This window comes from Balaenoptera borealis (genome assembly GCF_965194805.1).
Source record: "Balaenoptera borealis genome assembly, chromosome: 8".
NCBI lineage: Eukaryota > Metazoa > Chordata > Mammalia > Artiodactyla > Balaenopteridae > Balaenoptera > Balaenoptera borealis.
This window is the reverse complement of record NC_138865.1, coordinates 40492741-40513323: the sequence shown is the minus strand read 5'-3', so window position 1 is coordinate 40513323 and position 20583 is coordinate 40492741. Positions and strand designations below refer to the sequence as shown.

Below are 20583 nucleotides of genomic sequence, written 5' to 3'. Positions count from 1 at the left end.
ACCAATACACATGCTGTAACTCTGGGTCTCAGTTTCCTCATTTGTAAATTGAGTAGGTTGCATATGTTCTTAAGATTTATTCAACCTTTAGTAGTCTCTGGTTCTAGTGGTTGCTAGATTATGAAGACTTGGCTATGGTGGTTTCTTTTTTATATGACAAAGATTTTAAATTAGTCTCAAATAATTACTCATATCTCATTGTAAATATCTAGAATGTTTCATGACCTGAAGACTTGCTGGGTTCATTCATTGTTCATTAAGATATTTGTATTAAGAATCCATGACACACCACACACAAAGTACTGTGGATACAGTATTACTAAAAGACATGACCTTAGCTCTCATAGAACTTACATTCTAGTAAAAACAAACAAAAAAAATAAAACTATAAAAATAAGATAATTTTAGATATTAAGTGCCAAAACTTTTTTAGTGTTAAGATGTAACAGAGAGTAACTAGTAAGAGTTACTTCAAACAGAATAGTCAGGAAAGGCCTCTCTGAGATGACATTTGAACTGAAACCTGAAGTATGAGAAGGAGCTAGATATTGAGAATTGAGAAAAGAGCACCGTAAGGAGAGAGAGCATCAAGTGTGTTTTAGTCCGTTCTGGCTGCTATAAGAAAAACACCATAGCCTGCGTGGCTTAAACGACAGAAATTTATTTCTTATAGTACTGGAGACTAAGAAGTCCAAGATTAAGGTACTGGTAGATTCAGCGTATGATGAAGACCCACTTTCTGGTTCATAGACAGCTTTCACACTGTGTCCTACACAGCAGCACAGAGGGGAAGCAAACTCTCTTATGACTCTTATAAGGGCACTAATTCTATTCATGAGGGCTCCAACCTCATGACTTAATCACTGTCCAAAAGTCCCACCTCCAAATACCATCACATTGGGGATTAGGTTTCAGTATATGAATTTAGGGAGTGGGGGACACAAATATTCAGTCCATGGTAAAGTGCAAAGGCCTGCCTGAAGTAGGGAACAACTTAGTGTGTTCAAGGATCAAAAAGGAGTCCAGTGTGTCTGGAGCATTATAGTCCAAGAAGACGGGAGAAGTAGAGGGCAGCCCATGCTTACAGGGTCTTGTGTGCCACAGAGGTAGGTTTGAATTTTATTTTCCATGCAATGCAAAGCCAGTTAGTGACTTTCTGCAAAGAGTGGCATGGCCTGATTTACATTTTTTTAAAAATTGACATGATTGTATGTGAACGGTGTGGGTGCGTGAGCAAAGGCAGGAAGACCAATTAGAAGGCTAGCACTAGTCCAACGTAGAGATAACAATGACTTGGAATAGGGTGTTGGCAATGGAGCTGGAGAGATATGGGCAAATTTGAGATATATATGGAGGAAAACTTGAGAGGACTTGCTAAGAGATGGGATGATGGAGAGGGAGAGATCAATGATGATAGATTTTTGACTTAAGTATATGCATGGATATTAGTATCATTTATTGAGAGAGGAAAAGTTGGGAGGGGAGGGAATAAAATAAGTTTGATATGTCTCTTAAATATCCAAGTGAGGATAAAGTAGTTGGATATGTTATCTATTTATATCCAGCCTGTCTTTAAGGGGGAAATCAGGTATGGAAATATAAATTTGAGAGATATCAACATATTGCTAGTATTTAAAGCATGGTAATGGATGAACTCACCTAGGGTGATAGAGTAGAGTGAGAAAAGCAGACATCCCAGAACTAAGTCATGGAGCACCACAATATTTAGAGGTCAGAAATGCTGTCATAACAAATCGCTATAAATTGGTGGCTTAAAAGAACGTAAATATATTCTCTCACAGTTCTGGAGGCTAGAAGTCTGAAATCAAAGTGTTGGCCGAGTCATGCTTCCACTGAAGGCTCTTGGGAAGAATCCTTCTTTGCCTCTCTCAGCTTCTGGTTTGTTCCTGGCAATCCTTAGTGTTCCTTGGCTTATATACCTGCCATCATTCCAATCTCTGCCTCTATTGCCACGTGGCCTTCTTCCCTATGTTTGTATGTACAAGTTTTCCTCTCTTTTCTCTCATAAAAGTATCAGTCATTGGATTAAGGGCCCGCTCTAATCCAGTATGACTCATCTTTTGGATTCCACATATAAGTGAAATTATACAATATTTGTCTTTGTCTGACTTATTTCACTTATCATAATACCCTCTGGGTCCATCTATGTTGTCCAAATGGCAAGATTTCATTCTTTATGGCTAATATTCCATTTTATATATATAAAATATATATATACACACACACACACATTTTTAAAAAGTAGACAAATCCACAATCACTGTCAGATTTGAACATCTCTCTCTCTTGCTCAGTAACTGATAGAAAAGAGGACAAAGAATAATTAAGGATATATTAGATTTGAAGAAACTCAATCTAATCGGACATGTATAGAATACTGAATACTGCATCCAACAACTGCATAACACATATTCTTTTTAAGCCCACACATAACATATACTAGTTAGATCACATATTGGTGCATGAAGCAAATCTTAACAAATTTCAAAGTACTGAAATCACAGAATATGTTTACTTATCCCATATAACATGTGCAGTTGTATGCCAATTATATCTCAATAAAGTTGTGTTATAAAAAATTAATTTTATATAAAATGGTACAGTCAGTACCCCTTATGTATATTGAGGTATCAAAAAGAAAATTCTCTCTTCCTTAACAAATTCAGAATTGGGAGCATACTATATAAGTTATACAATAAAATAATTCACATTTTAGTTTGTAATATGAAAATCAAAAAACTAATTTTTGAATAGATGTCACCAGAACAGTATAATATGGTTAATGATAGTAAAACTTCTAAAGTTCTGAAATATTTTTGAATGAGAAATAAAACAAGGGAAACATCAACCTGGTTGACTACAATTTTACAAGTTTTCTTGCAGCCACACAGTCATTTTGATTCACAAAGCTACCTTCCCTGGTTCAGTTCTATTATAGTGAAGGGTTCTGGATTAAAAAGCAAAACTTCCATGTCCAGGAGATGTTCTATATTAATTAACACAATTCAGTTGAACATGTCAATACGTAAGTTACTACAACCTACTTCTGTAACAGGAAATTACTTAACACAAATCCAAGCAGTAGTAATTTTTCTTTTTTTTGAATTACAAAAAATGGTGTATTAGATAAAATTTGGGGGGAAAAACAACCCATAATTCTCCATTATCCCCCATCCCAACACAAGCAGTGTTATTTTGGAATTACTACTTTCCAGTTTGTCCATATGCATATAGATTTTCACTTTACCTGTAATGAGTGTACAAGTTTTTATATTTAAACTTTGTTCAATATATTCCAAGTTTTTACAGAGTTGTTCTAATTATACTTTTCTTAAAGGCTGCATAAATACTAATTCCCACTGATGTGTTAATTAGTCATTCGAGTTGGGTATTTGTGTTAGACACTGAAGCTAAACGTTTGGGTTACTCCATGGTTCCCTGTTACACTTACTGTTATACCTGTATAGATCTTTTAAAGTTTATTCTTCTCTCAAACTGTTTCCTTAGGATAAATTATCCAATATTGGGAATGAGTGGGTATAAACATTTTTCTGGCTCTTGATATATATTACCACAGTGCTTTTCCAAAAGGCAGAAATCAAAGTACAAGATTGCTAATAGTACATATGGGTATCCACTTCAAAACAACCATACTAGCAGTGGCTGTTAACTTTAAGTAAATAACATTTTAAATTCAATTAAAAATTTACCCCAGGACAATCCGTCAATGATTTACATACTTTGGAGGATCTTTCACTTACCATCTTGTCTGTTGCTTCAGGAATTATTCCTTCATGGAAGTTTACTAATGTCTGATTATGAAATTATTTTATATTTCTTTTTTAAATCCTTAAGTTCTGCTTAAACATTCTTAAACCGTTATAAGGAAAGTACATAATTCCATTAACAGAGAGCAGCTTAACTTAGAATTGAACTATGAATGGGAGAGGGTTGACATGGAAACCAAATTACATAATGGCAAGTAAATACCTAATTGGTGGGCTCTGAAGTCAATTCCTCACCCCCATTCCCCCAATCTCATTGTTTTTTCTTTAATTGGGGTATAATTGCTTTACAATGTTGTGTTAGTTTCTGCTGTACAATGAAGAGAATCAGATAATATGTGTACATATATCCCCTCCCTCTTGGACCTCCCATGCCCCGGCATCCCACCCATCTAGGTCATCACAGAGCACTGAGCTGAGCTGAGCTTCCTGTGCTTTATAGCAGGTACCCATTAGCTATCTATTTTACAATGGTAGTGTCTATATGTCAATCCTAATCTCCCAATTCGTCCCACTCTCCCCTTCCCCTCCATGTCCACATGTCCATTCTCTACATCTGTGTCTCTATTTCTGCCCTGCAAACCGGTTCATCTGTACCATTTTTCTAGGTTCCACATATATGCGTTAATATACGATATTTGTTCTTCTCCTTCTGACGTACTTCACTGTGTATGACAGTCTCTAGATCCATCCACGTCTCTACAAATGACCCAATTTCGTTCCTTTTTATGGCTGAGTAATATTTCATTGTATATATGTACCACAACTTCTTTATCCATTCGTCTATCGATAGGCATTTAGGTTGCTTCCATGACCTGGTTATTGTAAATAGTGCTGCAATGAACATTGGGGTGCATGTGTCTTTTTGAATTATGGTTTTCTCTGGGAATATGCCCAGTAGTGGGATTGCTGGGTCATATGGGAATTCTATTTTTAGTTTTTAAGGAACCTCTATACTGTTCTCCATAGTGGCTGTATCAATTTACACTACCACCAACAGTGCAAGAGGGTTCCCTTTTCTCCACACCCTCTCCAGCATTTGTTGTTTGTAGATTTTCTGATGATGCCCATTCTAACTGGTGTGAGGTGATACCTCACTGTAGTTTTGCTTTGTATTTCTCTAATAATTAGTGATGTTGAGCAGCTTTTCATGTGCTTCTTGGCCATCTGTATGTCTTCTTTGGAGAAATGTCTATTTAGGTCTTCTGCCCATTTTTGGATTGGGTTGTTTGTTTTTTTAATATTGAGCTGCATGAGCTGTTTATATATTTTGGAGATTAATCCTTTGTCCGTTGATTCGTTTGCAAATATTTTCTCCCATTCTGAGGGTTGTCTTTTTCTCTGGTTTGTAGTTTCCTTTGCTTTGCAAAAGCTTTTAAATTTCATTAGGTCACATTTGTTGATTTTTGTTTTTATTTCCATTACTCTAGGAGGCGGATCAAAAAATATCTTGCTGTGATTTATGTCAAAGAGTGTTCTTCCTATGTTTTCCTCTAAGAGTTTTATAGCGTCCGGTCTTACATTTAGGTCTCTAATCCATTTTGAGTTTATTTTTGTGTACGGTGTTAGGGAGTGTTCTAATTTCATTCTTTTACATGTAGCTATCCAGTTTTCCCAGCACCACTTATTGAAGAGACTGTCTTTTCTCCATTGTATATCCTTGCCTCCTTTGTCAGAGATTAGTTGACAATAGGTGCGTGAGTTTACCTCTGGGCTTTCTATCCTGTTCCATTGATCTATATTTCTGTTTTTGTGCCAGTACCATACTGTCTTCATTACTGTAGCTTTGTAGTATAGCTTGAAGTCAGGGAGTCTGATTCTTCCAGCTCCGTTTTTTTTCCTAAAGACTGTTTTGGCTATTTGGGGTCTTTTGTGTCTCCATACAAATTTTAAGATTTTTTGTTCTAGTTCTGTAAAAAAATGCCATTGGTAATTTGATAGGGATTGTACTGAATTTGTAGATTGCTTTGGATAGTATAGTCATTTTCACAATATTGATTCTTCTAATCCAAGAACATGGTATATCTCTCCAACTGTTGGTGTTATCTTTAATTTCTGTCATCGGTGTCTTATAGTTTTCTGCATACAGGTCTTTTGTCTCCCTAGGTAGGTTTATTCCTTGGTATTTTATTTGTTTTGTTGCAGTGGCAAATGGGAGTGTTTCCTTAATTTCTCTTTCAGATTTTTCATCATTAGTATATAGGAATGCAAGAGATTTCTGTGCATTAATTTTGTATCCTGCAACTTTACCAAATTCATTGATTAGCTCTAGTGGTTTTCTGGTGGCATCTTTAGGATTCTCTATGTATAGTATCATGTCATCTGCAAACAGTGACAGTTTTACTTCTTTTCCAATTTGTATTCTTTTTATTTCTTTTCCTTCTCTGATTGCCGTGGCTAGGACTTCCAAAACTATGTTGAATAATAGTGGTGAGAGTGGACATCCTTGTCTTCTTCCTGATCTTAGAGGGAATGCTTTCATTTTTTCACTATTGAGAATGATGTTTGCTGTGGGTTTGTTGTGTATGGCCTTTATTATGTTGAGGTAGGTTCCCTCTATGCCCACTTTCTGGAGAGTTTTTATCAGAAATGGGTGTTGAATTTTGTCAAAAGCTTTTTCTGCATCTACTGAGATGATCATATGGTTTTTATTCTTCAATTTGTTAATATGGTGTATCACATCGATTGATTTGTGTATATTGAAGAATCCTTGCATCCCTGGGATAAATCCCACTTGATCATGGTGTATGATCCTTTTAATGTGTTGTTGGATTCTGTTTGCTAGTATTTTGTTGAGGATTTTTGCATCTATATTCATCAGTGATATTGGTCTGTAATTTTCTTTTTTTGTAGTGTCTTTGTCTGGTTTTGGTATCAGGGTGATGGTGGCCTCATAGAATGAGTTTGGGAGTGTTCCTTCCTCTGCAATTTTTTGGAAGAGTTTGAGAAGGATGGGTGTTAGCTCTCCTCTAAATGTTTGATAGAATTCACCTGTGAAGCCCATCTGGTCCTGGACTTTTGTTTGTTGGAAGATTTTTAATCACAGTTTCAATTTCATTACTTGTGATTGGTCTGTTCATATTTTCTGTTTCTTCCTGGTTCAGTCTTGGAAGGTTATACCTTTCTAAGAATTTGTCCATTTCTTCCAGGTTGTCCATTTTATTGGCATAAAGTTGCTTGTAGTAGTAGTCTCTTAGGATGCTTTGTATTTCTGCGGTGTCTGTTGTAACTTCTCCTTTTTCATTTCTGATTTTATTGATTTGAGTCCTCTCCCTCTTTTTCTTGGTGAGAGTGGCTAAAGGTTTATCAATTTTGTTTATCTTCTCAAAGAACCAGCTTTTAGTTTTATTGATCTTTGCTATTGTTTTCTTTGTTTCTATTTCATTTATTTCTGCTCTGATCTTTATGATTTCTTTCCTTCTACTAACTTTGGGTTTGGTTTGTCCTTCTTGCTCTATTTCCTTTAGGGGTAAAGTCACATTTTTTATTTGAGATTTTTCTTGTTTCTTGAGGTAGGATTGTATTGCTATAAACTTCCCTCTTAGAACTGCTTTTGCTGCATCCCATAGGTTTTGGATTGTCGTGTTTTCATTCTCATTTGTCTCTAGGTATTTTTTGATTTCCTCTTTGATTTCTTCAGTGATCTCTTGGTTATTTAGTAATGTATTGTTTAGCCTCCATGTGTTTGTGTTTTTTACGTTTTTTTACCTGTAATTTATTTCTAATCTCATAGCGTTGTGGTCAGAAAAGATCCTTGATATGATTTCAATTTTCTTAAATTTACTGAGGCTTGATTTGTGACCCAAGATGTGATCTATCCTGGAAAATGTTCTGTGAGCACTTGAGAAGAAAGTGTAATCTGCTGTTTCTGGATGGAATGTCCTATAAATATCAATTAAATCTATCTGGTCTATTGTGTCATTTAAAGCTTGTGTTTCCTTAGTAATTTTCTGTTTGGATGATCTGTCCATTGATGTAAGTGAGGAGTTAAAGTCCCCCACTATTTTTGTGTTACTGTCGATTTCCTCTTTTATAGCTGTTCCCAGTTGCCTTATGTATTGAGGTGCTCCTATGTTGGGTGCATATATAGTTATAACTGTTATATCTTCTTCTTGGATTGATCCCCTTGATTACTATGTAGTGTCCTTCCTTGTCTCTTGTAACATTCTTTATTTTAAAGCCTATTTTATCTGATATGAGTATTGCTACTCCAGCTTTCTTTTGATTTCCATTTGCATGGAATATCTTTTTCCATACCCTCACTTTCAGTCTGTATGTGTCCCTAGGTCTGAAGTGGGTCTCTTGTAGACAGCATATATATGGGTCTTGTTTTTCTATCTATTCAGCGAGCCTGTGTCTTTTGGTTGGAGCATTTAATCCATTCACGTTTAAGGTAATTATCAATATGTATGTTCCTATGACTATTTTCTTAATTGTTACGGGCTTGATTTTGTAGGTCCTTTTCTTCTCTTGTGTTTCCCACTTAGGGAAGTTCCTTTAGCATTTGTTGTAGAGCTGGTTTGGTGGCGCTGAATTCTCTTAGCTTTTGCTTGTCTGTAAAGCTTTTGATTTCTCCGTCGAATCTGAATGAGATCCTTGCCGGGTAGAGTAATCTTGGTTGTAGGTTCTTCCCTTTCATCACTTTAAATATATCATGCCACTCCCTTCTGGCTTGTAGAGTTTCTGCTGAGAAATCAGCTGTTAACTTCATGGGAGTTCCTTTTTATGTTATTTGTCATTTTTCCCTTGTTGCTTTCAATAATTTTTTTTGTCTTTAATTTTTGTCAGTTTGATTACTATGTGTCTCGGCGTGTTTCTCCTTGGGTTTATCCTGTATGGGACTCGCTGCGCTTCCTGGACTTGGGTGGCTATTTCCTTTCCCATATTACGGAAGTTTTCGACTATAATCTCTTCAAATATTTTCTCGGGTCCTTTCTCTCTTGCTTCTCCTTCTGAGACCCCCATAATGCAAATGTTGGTGCGTATAATGTTGTCCCAGACGTCTCTTAGGTTGTCTTCATTTCTTTTCATTCTTTTTTCTTTATTCTGTTCCGCAGCAGTGAATTCCACCATTCTGTCTTCCAGGTCACTTATCCGTTCTTCTGCCTCAGTTATTCTGCTATTGATTCCTTCTAGTGTATTCTTCATTTCAGTTATTGTATTGTTCATCTCTGTTTGTTCTTTAATTCTTCTAGGTCTTTGTTAAACATTTCTTGAATCTTCTCGATCTTTGCCTCCAGTCTTTTCCCGAGGTCCTGGATCATCTTCACTATCATTATTCTGAATTCTTTTTCTGGAAGGTTGCCTATCTCCACTTCATTTAGTTGTTTTTCTGGAGTTTTATCTTGTTCATTCATCTGGTACATAGCCCTCTGCCTTTTCATCTCGTCTTTCTGTGAATGTGGTTTTTGTTCCACAGGCTGCAGGATTGTAGTTCTTCTTGCTTCTGCTGTCTGCCCTCTGGTGGATGAGGCTATCTAAGAGGCTTTTGCAAGTTTCTTGATGGGAGGGACTGGTGGTGGGTAGAGCTGGGTGTTTCTCTGGTGGGCAGAGCTCAGTAAACCTTTAATCTGCTTGTCTGCTGATGGGTGGGGCTTGGTTCCCTCACTGTTGGTTGTTTGGCCTGTGGTGACCCAACATTGGAGCCTACCCAGCTGTTTGATGGGGCTAATGGAGGACTCTGGGAGGGCTCACACCAAGGAGTACTTCCCAGAACTTCTGCTGCCAGTGTCCTTGTCCTCACGGTGAGGCACAGCCACCCCCTGCCTCTGCAGGAGACCCTCTAACAGTAGCAGGTAAGTCTGGTTCAGTCTTCTATGGGGGTCACTGCTCCTTCCCCTGGGTCCCGATGTGCACACTACTCTGTGTGTGCCCTCCAAGAGTGGAGTCTGTTTACCCCAGTCCTGTCAAAGTCCTGCAATCAAATCCCGCTAGCTTTCAAAGTCTGATTCTCTAGGAATTCCTCCTCCCACTTCCGGACCCCCAGGTTGGGAAGCCTGACGTGGGGCTCAGAACCTTCACTCCAGTGGGTGGATTTCTGTGGTATGAGTGTTCTCCAGTTTGTGAGTCACCCACCCAGCAGTTACGGGATTTGATTTTATTGTGATTGCACCCCTCCTACCATCTCATTGTGGCTTCTCCTTTGTCTTTGGATGTGGGGTATCTTTTTTGGTGAGTTCCAGTGTCTTCCTGTCGATGATTGTTCAGCAGTTAGTTGTGATTCTGGTGCTGTCGCAAGAGGGAGTGAGAGCATGTCCTTCTGCTCTGCCATCTTGAACCAATCTCTCAAAATCAGTTTTCTTTTTTGTGGTATCTTTGTCTGGTTTTGGTATCAGGGTGATGGTGGCCTCATAGAACAAATTTGGGAGTGTTCCCCCCTCTGCAATTTTCTGAGAGTTGAGAAGGATAGGTGTTACCTCTTCTGTATATGTTTGATAGAATTCTCCTGTGAAACCATCTGGTCCTGGACCTTTGTTTGTTGGAAGATTTTTAATTACAGTTTCAATTTCATTACCTGTGATAGGTCTGTTTATAGTTTCTAATTCTTCCTGGTTCAGTCTTGGAAAATTGTACCTTTGCCAGAATTTATCCATTTCTTTGAGGTTGTCCATTTTATTGGCATATAGTTGTTTGTCATAGTCTCTTATAATCCTTTGTATTTGTGCAGTGGCAGTTGTGATTTCTCCTTTTTCATTTCTAATTTTATTGATTTGCATCCTCTTCCTTTTTTTCTTGATGAATCTGGCTAAAGGTTTATCAATTTTATCTTTTCAAAGAACCAACTTTTAGTTTTATTGATCTTTGCTGTTGTTTCCTTCATTTCTATTTCATTTATTTCTGCTGTGATCTTTATGATTTCTCTCCTTCTACTGCCTGGGTTTTCTTTGTTCTTCTTTCTCTAGTTGCTTTAGGTGTAAGGTTAGATTGTTTGAGATTTTTCTTGTTTCTTGAGGTAAGATTAAATTGCTATAAACTTCCCTTTTAGAACTGCTTTTGCTGTGTCCCATAGGTTTTGGGTCATCGTGTTTTTATTGTCATTTGTTTCTATGTAATTTTTTATTTCCTCTTTGATTTCTTCAGTGATCTCTTGGTTATTTAGTAGTACACTGTTTAGTCTCCATGTATTTGTGTTTTTTACAGTTTTTTTCCTGTAATTGATTTCCAGTCTCATAGCATTGTGGTCAGAAAAGATGCTTGATATGATTTCAATGTTCTGAAATTTTCCAAGGCTTGATTTGTGACCCAAGATGTGATCTATCCTGGAGAATGTTCCATGTGCACTTGAGAAGAAAGTGTATTCTGCCACTTCTGGGTAGAATGTCCTATAAATATCAATTAAATCTATCTGGTCTATTGTGTCATTTTAAAGATTGTGTTTCCTTATTTATTTTCTGTTTGGATGATCTGTCCATTGGTGTAAGTGGGGTGTTAAAAAGTCCCCCACTATTATTGTGTTACTGTCAATTTCCCCTTTTATGGCTATTAGCATTTTCCCTATGTATTGAGGTGCTCTTATGTTGGGTGCATAAATATTTATAATTGTTATATCTTCTTCTTGGATTGATCCTTTGATCATTATGTAGTGTCCCTCCTTATCTCTTGTAACAGCCTTTATTTTAAATTTTTATTATTTATTTTTGGCTGTGTTGGGTCTTCGTTTCTGTGCGAGGGCTTTCTCTAGTTGCGGCGAGCGGGGGCCACTCTTCATCGCGGTGCGCGGGCCTCTCACTATCGCGGCCTCTCTTGTTGCGGAGCACAGGCTCCAGACGCGCAGGCTCAGTAGTTGTGGCTCACGGGCCCAGCCGCTCCGCGGCATGTGGGATCCTCCCAGACCAGGGCTCGAACCCGTGTCCCCTGCATTGGCAGGCGGATTCTCAACCACTGCGCCACCAGGGAAGCCCAACAGCCTTTATTTTAAAGTCTATTTTATCTGATATGAGTATTGCTTCTCCAGCTTTCTTTTGATTTCCATTTGCATGGAATATCTTTTTCCATCCCCTCACTTTCAGTCTGTATGTATCCTTAAGTCTGAAGTGGGTCTCTTGTAGACAGCATATATATGGGTCTTGTTTTTGTATCCATTCAGTCAGTCTGTGTCTTTTGGTTGGAGCATTTAATCCATTTACATTTAAGGTAATTACTGATATGTATTTTCTTAATTGTTTTGGGTTTGTTTTTGTGGGTCTTTTTCTTCTCTTGCATTTCCCACCTAGAGATGTTCCTTTAGCATTTGTTGTAAAGCTGGTGTGGTGTTGCTGAATTCTCTTAGCTTTTGTTTGTCTGTAAAGCTTTTGATTTCTCCATCAAACATGAATGAGATCCTTGCTGAGTAATCTTGGTTGTAGGTTTTTCCCTTTCATCACTTTAAATATATCCTGCCACTCCCTTCTGTCCTGCAGATTTTCTGCTGAAAAAGCAGCTGATAACCTTATGGGGAGATTCTCTTGTATGTTATTTTTTGCTTTTCCCTTGCTGCTTTTAGTATTTTTTCTTTGAATTTAATTTTTGTTAGTTTGATTAATATGTGTCTTGGTGTGTTTCTCCTGGGGATTATCCTGTATGGGACTCTCTGTGCTTCCTGGACTTGGGTGGCTATTTCCTTTCCCATGTTAGGGAAGCTTTCGACTATTATCTGTTTGAATATTTCCTCAGAACCTTTCTTTTTCTCTTCTTCTTCTGGGACCCCTATAATTCGAATGTTGGTGCACTTAGTGTTGTCCCAGAAGTCTCTGAGACTGTCCTCAATTCTTTTCATTCTTTTTTCTTCATTCTGCTCCTCAGCAGTTATTTCCACCATTCTAAGTTCCAGCTCACTTATTCGTTCTTCTGCCTCAGTTATTCTGCTACTGATGTATTTTTCATTTCAGTTATTGTGTTGTTCATCTCTTTGTTTGTTCTTTATTTCTTCTAGGACTTTGTTAAACATTTCTTGTATTTTCGTGATCTGTGCCTCTATTCTATTTCCAAGATTTTGGATCATCTTTACTACCATTACTCTGAATTCTTTTTCTGGTAGGTTGCCTATTTCCTCTTCATGTATTTGGTCTTGTAGGTTTTTACCTTGCTTCTTCGTGTTTAACATATTTTTTCATCATCTCACTTTTTTTGATGGGTGGTACTGTTTCTTGTCTTACTGGTTGTTTGGCCTGAAGCTTCCAGCACCGGAGTTTGCAGGCAGTTGGTTAGATCCGGATCTTGGTACCAAGATGAGTACCTCTAGGAGACCTTACTCTGATTAATATTCCCTGGGGTTTGAGGTTCTCTGTTAGTCCAGTCGTTCGGACTCAGTGCTCCCACCACAGGAGTTCAGGCCAGCCCCCCAACCCATGAACCAAGATCCCGCAAGTTGCACAGTGTGGCAAAAAGAAAAAAAAAAAAGCAGAACAATAACAAAAAGTAAAAAACAAAATTAGAAAAGATACATTAGAAAAAAAAAAAATAAATGAAACAATCAGAAAGTAAAACAGAACCACAATAGCCCCCCCACAAAAAAATAAAGGGCCAGAAAAGGCCTTGGCTGTGGGGGGGAGGAGCTTAGATGGGGGTGGGGCTTAGGGGGCCAGGGTTTAGGTGGGGAGCAGGGTCTAGGCTCCAGAATCATGCGGCCAGTAAAGGACCTGGGGGGGTTGGGAGCGGGGCTTAGGCTCAGCGTGGTGGGACGGGTCCCTGGAGTGCCTTTGGCCTCGGAGTGTGGTGGATGAGGCCTGAGACCTCAGCAGGCTCGCCAGGGGCCGAGTGGGCAGGGGAAACACTAGCCACATTCCCCTCCTCTGATCCTCCAATTCCCAAGGGTCCCACCCTGTTGGCCTCTACTCTTCCTTTACCCTCCCTCCTATGTCCCCAGGACCTATGCGGCCAGAGGGCGCCTCAGAAGGCAGAGGGCCAGGCCTGGGGACCACAGCAGGATCCCTGGGGCCCAAATGGGCAGGGGAAATGCCAGCCACATTCCCCTCCAATCCCCCCCAAGGGTCTCTCCCCATCCCTGTTGATCCCCTTGCAGTGAGTGGGCCTCTCCAGGCGTCGGCACCTCTCCCCTGCCCCAGCCGCCCCTCAGGGGCGCTGCTCCCATCCCACCTCCACTTATCCTACCCCATTGCTCTCCCCCATGTCCTATCCAGTCATTCAGGGGTTCCTCCTGTCCCCTTGGGTGTCAAGGTCCCCCACCAGTGTCTGGTAGGTGCCCTAGTTGTGAGGAGACACGGACTCTGCATCCTCTTACTCCGCCATCTTGACTCCGCCCCCTCTGCTAAAAATGTCTCATTGTTTTCTTAACTGGCTCCTTTTTGTTCATTAACATAGTAAAGGTCTACTGAGTCCTAAATTTAAACAAACCAACCCTCACTCAACCATGTAGTCCCTTCAAAGCACCTTGGGGGCCCTTTCTTATAACTGCCAGAAGTGTTACAGTTTAACTTTTTCCTCAGTGCCTTGCTCTGTGCCATTGAAAAAGCTATTTTGAAAGTCATTAATGTGTTCTTTCTCTGTTAAAACCAGTAGTTTTTCCTCAGGCTCATAACTTGAGACCTCTATGCAACATTCATAACCATGCCTCCCACCTTTCTCACCAATCTCTCTTGTTTCCTACCATTTCCAAAGTCTGTCCTCAGCAGTATTCCTCTTCAAAAACTTTTTCCTTTGGGTATGTCAACTATTTATACAACTTAACTGTAGATGGATCCCAAATCCATCCTTCCCTCAAAGGACCAGATCTGTATTTCCAACTTCTTGGACTATTTTCAGATGCTCTGTAGGCAAATCCAGTTTAAAAAGTCAGAAGTTAATTCTGTCCATCTCCCCCACATCAATTCCTCCATCAGTGTACCTTACTAATGGCACTATCATCCTCACTCTCATTTAGGCTAGAGATCTTGATTTTCATGTCTAATGCCCTTGTTCTTTTCCTCACTCTACATAAATTTGTTAAATTCCACCCTGGGAATTTTTTTTATTCTGTATTCTGAATCCCACTGCCACCTCCCTAGTTCAGATCCTTTTTACATCCTGTTTCTACTATTATAAAAGCTCCCTTGATATTTCCAAACTGATTCTTCTATAATTTTTTATTACATCATTACCATTTCAATCTTCTTAAAGGACAACTTTGCATCACTGCTGTGTCCATAAATTTTTTTTTCAAAAACTCAAAAATTAAGTATTATTATATTAGCTTGATATGCTCCTCAACACATGCCTTGTTATCTTTCTATTCCCTGAACACATATGTTGCTTTTTCTTCACCCCTCTTTTTAAATTTTCCTTTCTTGTCAAACAACCTCTGCCCTTTAAAACTTTTTGGGAAAGCTACTTATCAATTAAAACGTTAGCTTTTTAATAAGTAACACTGGACTTCCCTGAACAAATATACTCTCTTCCTTCCATAAAATTGTTATGGAATCCACTGTATTCTATCTTGAATTTCATTTACTTATGTGCTATGCTTGTTTATTCATATTAGACTGAAAATAATTTGCAGGTAAAAATGGCATCTTACGTAATTTTTACCCAGTATTTTCACTGACTATTCTCATTAGATACCAAACTTCATGCTGTTCAATCATTTATTGAATATTTATTATGAGCCAAGGCCATACAACTAATAAGTAACAGAACTTGAACAAAGCTCTAGTTCAAGAGTGTTGGCTTTACTAACACACTATAGAAAATGTCAGAAATCCCAAAGAAGATGTCTAAAATGTTTAAAATAGTAAGATGTATTTTCTTCTGTACCCCAATAGCAATTTGAATACATCAGTATTACTATTTATTGGAATATTTTATGAATATTTCTTTACATTTCTATGTTCTTCCAATTGATTGTGGTTATTTGCATCTCTAGGACTTAGCACAATGCCTAGCACATAATAAGCTATCAATAATTTCATTGCACATTCAGGAAGCAGAAAAGAATCTGAGTAATGATATTTATTAAAAGGGGATGCCTGAGAAATCAATCTAACAGAAGAAATCAACTGATCACTGATTGTCTTTTCTATCTCTTACTAGATAAAGCTTTCTCTGTTGAAATTGAGACATTGGCCTAGAAGTGATAGATTAAGCCCACAGAACTGGATACATCAATCAATGAAAAAAAATCAGCGGGAAAAACAAAGTCATGAGTGCAGTACTCCAGAGAATACCCAACACAAAACAGGATAATCAATGAAGTTTTCTATGTGCTCAGGTGATTTTAAACCATATATACACTAGTAGAAAATGGCGTATCTGTTGAGTGTCTACCATGTGCCAGGCACTGTGTTAGATGTTAGATAATGTACCAAATGGATAGTGTATAGGTAAATAATCAAAAGCAGATGATAATGTGATAGGCGTTGGTAATTCAGTTCAATAACTACCTGGGTAATTCAATTATAATTGAAACTATTCAAGTTCTGTCTGGCTTGTTCCTATAAGACAACATTAGAAATTTGATTTTGTTCATCACTGGATTGAAAAATATGGTACCATGGATTACCAAATGTATTTAAGTAATTAACTAGGTTCTGATGGTACCTATTCTTAATCAAAGGTAAAATTAGGGGAAAACTATCTTAAAAAGCTGTACACCACTTTATCAATTAATTAAACAAATAATTATTTAACATCTACTCTGGGCTATATAGAGAACTAAGTGTTGAGAATAATAAGCCACAATTCTTTGCAAGGTTCATGTAACCGCACGGAAGAAGCCAGACATATAAACAATGATGACATTAAGTAGTTTTTCTTATTAAAGACTGTCATGAAGTGGAGTCTTTCATATAATGCTGGTTTTGGAGGCCAATACCAGTATTTATGTGTTTACCTTTGTTATAAAACAAAAAAACTCTCTGTATTTTAATGAATCATATTTGTATTTTACTGACAACACTAAAAAAAAAAATCAATCCCATAAACTGCTAATTGATTATATGAATAAAAAAAAATCTATCTTCATTCCTTCCCCACATCAACACTCAGTGTGTCACACTTCTGTCCTCAAGCCAGATTGTCCTTTAAATAAATATTTCAGCCCAGAGTTTGCTCCTTCTGCCTAGGATGCTTCTCAAAAAATTTACAGAAAAGGTATCCACCTTCCAAACAACTACTGGGTTGGCCAAAAGGTTCGTTCGGTTTTTTCCGTAAGATGGCTCTAGTAGCACTTAGTTGTCTTTAACTTCATTCAAAACAATTTTGTTAGATTGTATGTGACAGCTGTCATATCAGTGTGCATTTTAAAAAAGACATCAAAATTGGTGGATTTTTGTGTAGCCATTTTAATATTGAAGACAGAAGAAAAAAGCAACTTTTTCAGCATATTATGCTGTATTATTTCAAGAAAGGTAAAAACGCAACCGAAATGCAAAAAAAGATTTGTGTAGTGTATGGAGAAGGTGCTGTGACTGACTGAACGTGTCAAAAGTGGTTTGCAAAGTTTCGTGCCTGAGATTTCTCGCTGGACAATGCTCCATGGTTGGGTAGACCAGTTGAAGTTGATAGTGCTCAAATCGAGAGATTAACTGAGAACAAGCAACTTTATGCCACGCAGGAGATAGCCGACATACTGAAAAATATCCAAATCAAGCGCTGAAAATCATTTGCACCAGCTTGGTTATGTTAATCACTTTGATGTTTGGGTTCTACGTAAGTTTAGCGAAAAAAACCTTCCCGACCTTATTTCCGCATGCGATTCTCTACTTAAACGTAATGAAAACGTTCCGTTTTTAAAACAAATTGTGATGAGTGATGAAAAGTGGATACTGTACAATAATGTGGCACAGAAGACATCATGGGGCAAGTGAAATGAACCACCACCAACCACACCAAAGGCCCGTCTTCAATCCAAAGAAGGTGATGTTGTGTATATGGTGGGATTGGAAGGGACTCATAATAGTGCTCTATTATAAGCTCCTTCCGGAAAACCCAGCGATTAATTCCAACAAGTACTGCTCCCAATTAGACCAAATGAAAGCAGCACTCGACAAAAAGCATCCAGAATTAGTCAACAGAAAATGCATAATCTTCCATTAGGATAACGCAAGACCGCATGTTTCTTTGATGACCAGGCAAAAACTGTTACAGCTTAGCTGGGAAGCTCTGATTCATCCGCCGTATTCACCAGACATTGCACCTTTGGATTTCCATTTATTTAGGTCTTTACAAAATTCTTAATGGAAAAAATTTCAATTCCCTGGAAGACTGTAAAAGGCACCTGGAACAGTTCTTTGCTCAAAAAGATAAAAAAGTTTTGGGAAGACGGAATTATGAAGTTGCCTGAAAAATGGCAGAAGATAGTGCAACAAAAGGGTGAATACGTTGTTCAATAAAGTTCTTGGTGAAAATGAAAAATGTGTCTTTTATTTTTACTTAAAAACCGAAGGCACTTTTTGGCCAACCCAATATCTCATGCAAGTTTTCTCAATTTCCAAACAATGTGATATCACACTCTAATATGTATGGTAATTTTTTGTTGCTGTTGTCATTACCCACCCCCACCTTCTATTTCCCCTGAGCATAAGCCATTTGAGGATATCTTGTATGTTCTATAGGGTTTAGCATGCACAAAGTGCTGCGTAAATATTCACTGAGCTTAAATCCAGTTAAATTGATTGTGCTATAAGCAAAAAACAATACTTTGACACTGTTTCTGAAATTTTAAAAAAATCAAACATTAATGGAAGAGTAAATTAATTTTATTGACTGATGAAAAACTAAAGTGATAAGAAGTACGAATAGTAAACAATAATCATTGAGTTGTGCTGGAATTCTATTTTTCTTCTTTTCACTTTAAGCCAAAAGGACATAAGATTATAAACCATTAGTGAGCTAATCATTTTAAGTTTCTTCAACAAAAACTGCATAGTTCAGCAGTTGCACAGCATTAAATATATACATTTTTGCAAAACCCTGAAAGTTTTAATTTTTGTGTTGACCTCAAAGGCTAATGGAATCACCTACACTGGTCGGATTCAGAGTTTCTTTTCCCTTTTCTGCCACCCTGTAAAGAAAAATAGGGTCAATTATTTAGGAAATAACATTTTGGGGGCATTTTCTTTTCAAGAATAAATGAGATCAAAGGCATTTTTGACTATGAAAAGGAAGGAACTTCTTTTCTGAGTTTGTTGCAAATTTGAATGAACATACCACTAAATTACTTATACGTATTTTAAATAGCAATAACCGTTGTTATTTTTACAAACGGTTAAAGTAGGTTGTAGAAAACAGTTATCTATTTGAACTAGTCTGGACTTAGTCTGATCACCAGTACCTTATTTTTTAGAGCTCATTTGCACTGTCCCAGATTTTTTTTTAAATAAAAATTTTGATCAGGACTTCCCTGGTGGCGCAGTGGTTAAGAATCCGCCTGCCAATGCAGGGTTCGATCCCTGGTCTGGGAAGATCCCACGTGCTGCAGAGCAACTAAGCCCGTGAGCCACAACTTCTGAACCTGTGCTCTAGAGCCTGCGAGCCACACCACTGAGCCGGCACGCCACAACTACTGAAGCCTGCGTGCCTTAGAGCCCGCGCGCCGCAACTACTGAGCCCACACGCCACAACTACTGAAGCCCGCGTGCTCAAGGGCCTGTGTGCCACAACTACTGAGCCTTCGTGCTGCAACTACTGAAGCCCGCGCGACTAGAACCCATGCTCCACAACAAGAGAAGCCACTGCAATGAGAAGTCTGTGCACCACAATGAAGAGTAGCCCCTGCTCGCTGCAACTAGAGAAAGCCCACGCGGAGCAACGAAGACCCAATGCAGCCAAAAAAAAAAAAAAAAATTGATCAAAATAGACAATTTGCTCCATATGATCAGCAAATTTGGTGATTCACTTCATTACCCTTTTGGGTAATTCAATTTCTAATTCAAGTTCTATATAGTTTTGTTCATATAAGACAGCATTAGAAATCTGATTTTGTTCATCAGTGGGTTGAAAAGAAGATTATACTTTTCATATTTGCTCAGTGACATATATAAATCTGTATTTAATTTCCTCCAAATGAAATGTAATCAATGGTATTTGACTTGAGCCAAAGAAAGAGAAAGGTGGCTTAAAAGACAGGAAGTATTGTTCATTAATTACTTTTAACTACATTTTCTACCTTACTCTGATTCAAAAAGCAAATAATCATTTAAAAAATATGGAAAGCACAAAGGTACAAAAAAATTTAATCATCCATAACTATTCTACCCTCCATTTTAACCATAAATAATGGTTTGATGTATTTATAATACTTTTATAATTTTTCTACATTTTTATAAACTATGGCAATGATACTCAAACTTGGTTAATTACTAGAATCATCTAAGTAGTAATATTTTTAAAATTCTGATGTCTAGACTTTGTCCCAGCCTATTTACTTATGATAATTAGTAGTGGGCTGAACAATCAAACAGTTCACAAGAAATTCTGATGATCAGCCAAGTTTGGGAACTACCTGTCTGTGAAAGCACATTTTTTAGAGTGGTGGTTATATCAAGGGCACATGGGACCCAGACCCATTTAATAATGTTGGCAGCTTCTCTTTGTTTGTTTCACCCTTTTTCTGCCCATAACCTCCCTCTTGGTGTTCAAAAACATGTCCACAACCAACCTTCTTTAAAAAAAAAAAAAAATCAAGTATGAGAATGCTGTTAATTCAGTCCTGACCAAATAAAAGTTTTTCAAAGATTCATTCAGAGAAAAAAAAGTATGAACAGGTTATATGAAACTTGAGATGTATAATGACAGGTGTTAAAAATAAGATGTATTTCCTGATAGCAGGGAAATAAAAAATTTACTAAAAAACTTTCTACATGGT

General features: G+C 37.8%; 1 protein-coding gene and 1 long non-coding RNA gene across 3 annotated transcripts in view; both read right to left on the bottom strand.

The window, feature by feature from the left end:
• Positions 1 to 8037: 8037 nt before the first annotated feature.
• LOC309633042 lies at positions 8038 to 15674 on the bottom strand. Its single transcript, XR_014247269.1, has 2 exons — positions 11714 to 15674; positions 8038 to 11415 (listed from the first exon to the last, which is right to left on the bottom strand). It is a non-coding gene; the product is annotated as an uncharacterized lncRNA (long non-coding RNA).
• A 2783-nt stretch (positions 15675 to 18457) lies between these two features.
• Positions 18458 to 20583, bottom strand: part of GKAP1 (G kinase anchoring protein 1) — an 80475-nt gene continuing 78349 nt past the window's right edge. For both annotated transcript variants that reach the window (XM_082401241.1, XM_082401240.1), the window contains one exon: positions 18458 to 18780. In XM_082401241.1, coding sequence (XP_082257367.1) covers positions 18733 to 18780 — 48 coding nt within the window. In that variant the 3' untranslated portion in view covers positions 18458 to 18732. The remainder of the gene's footprint in view (positions 18781 to 20583) is intronic.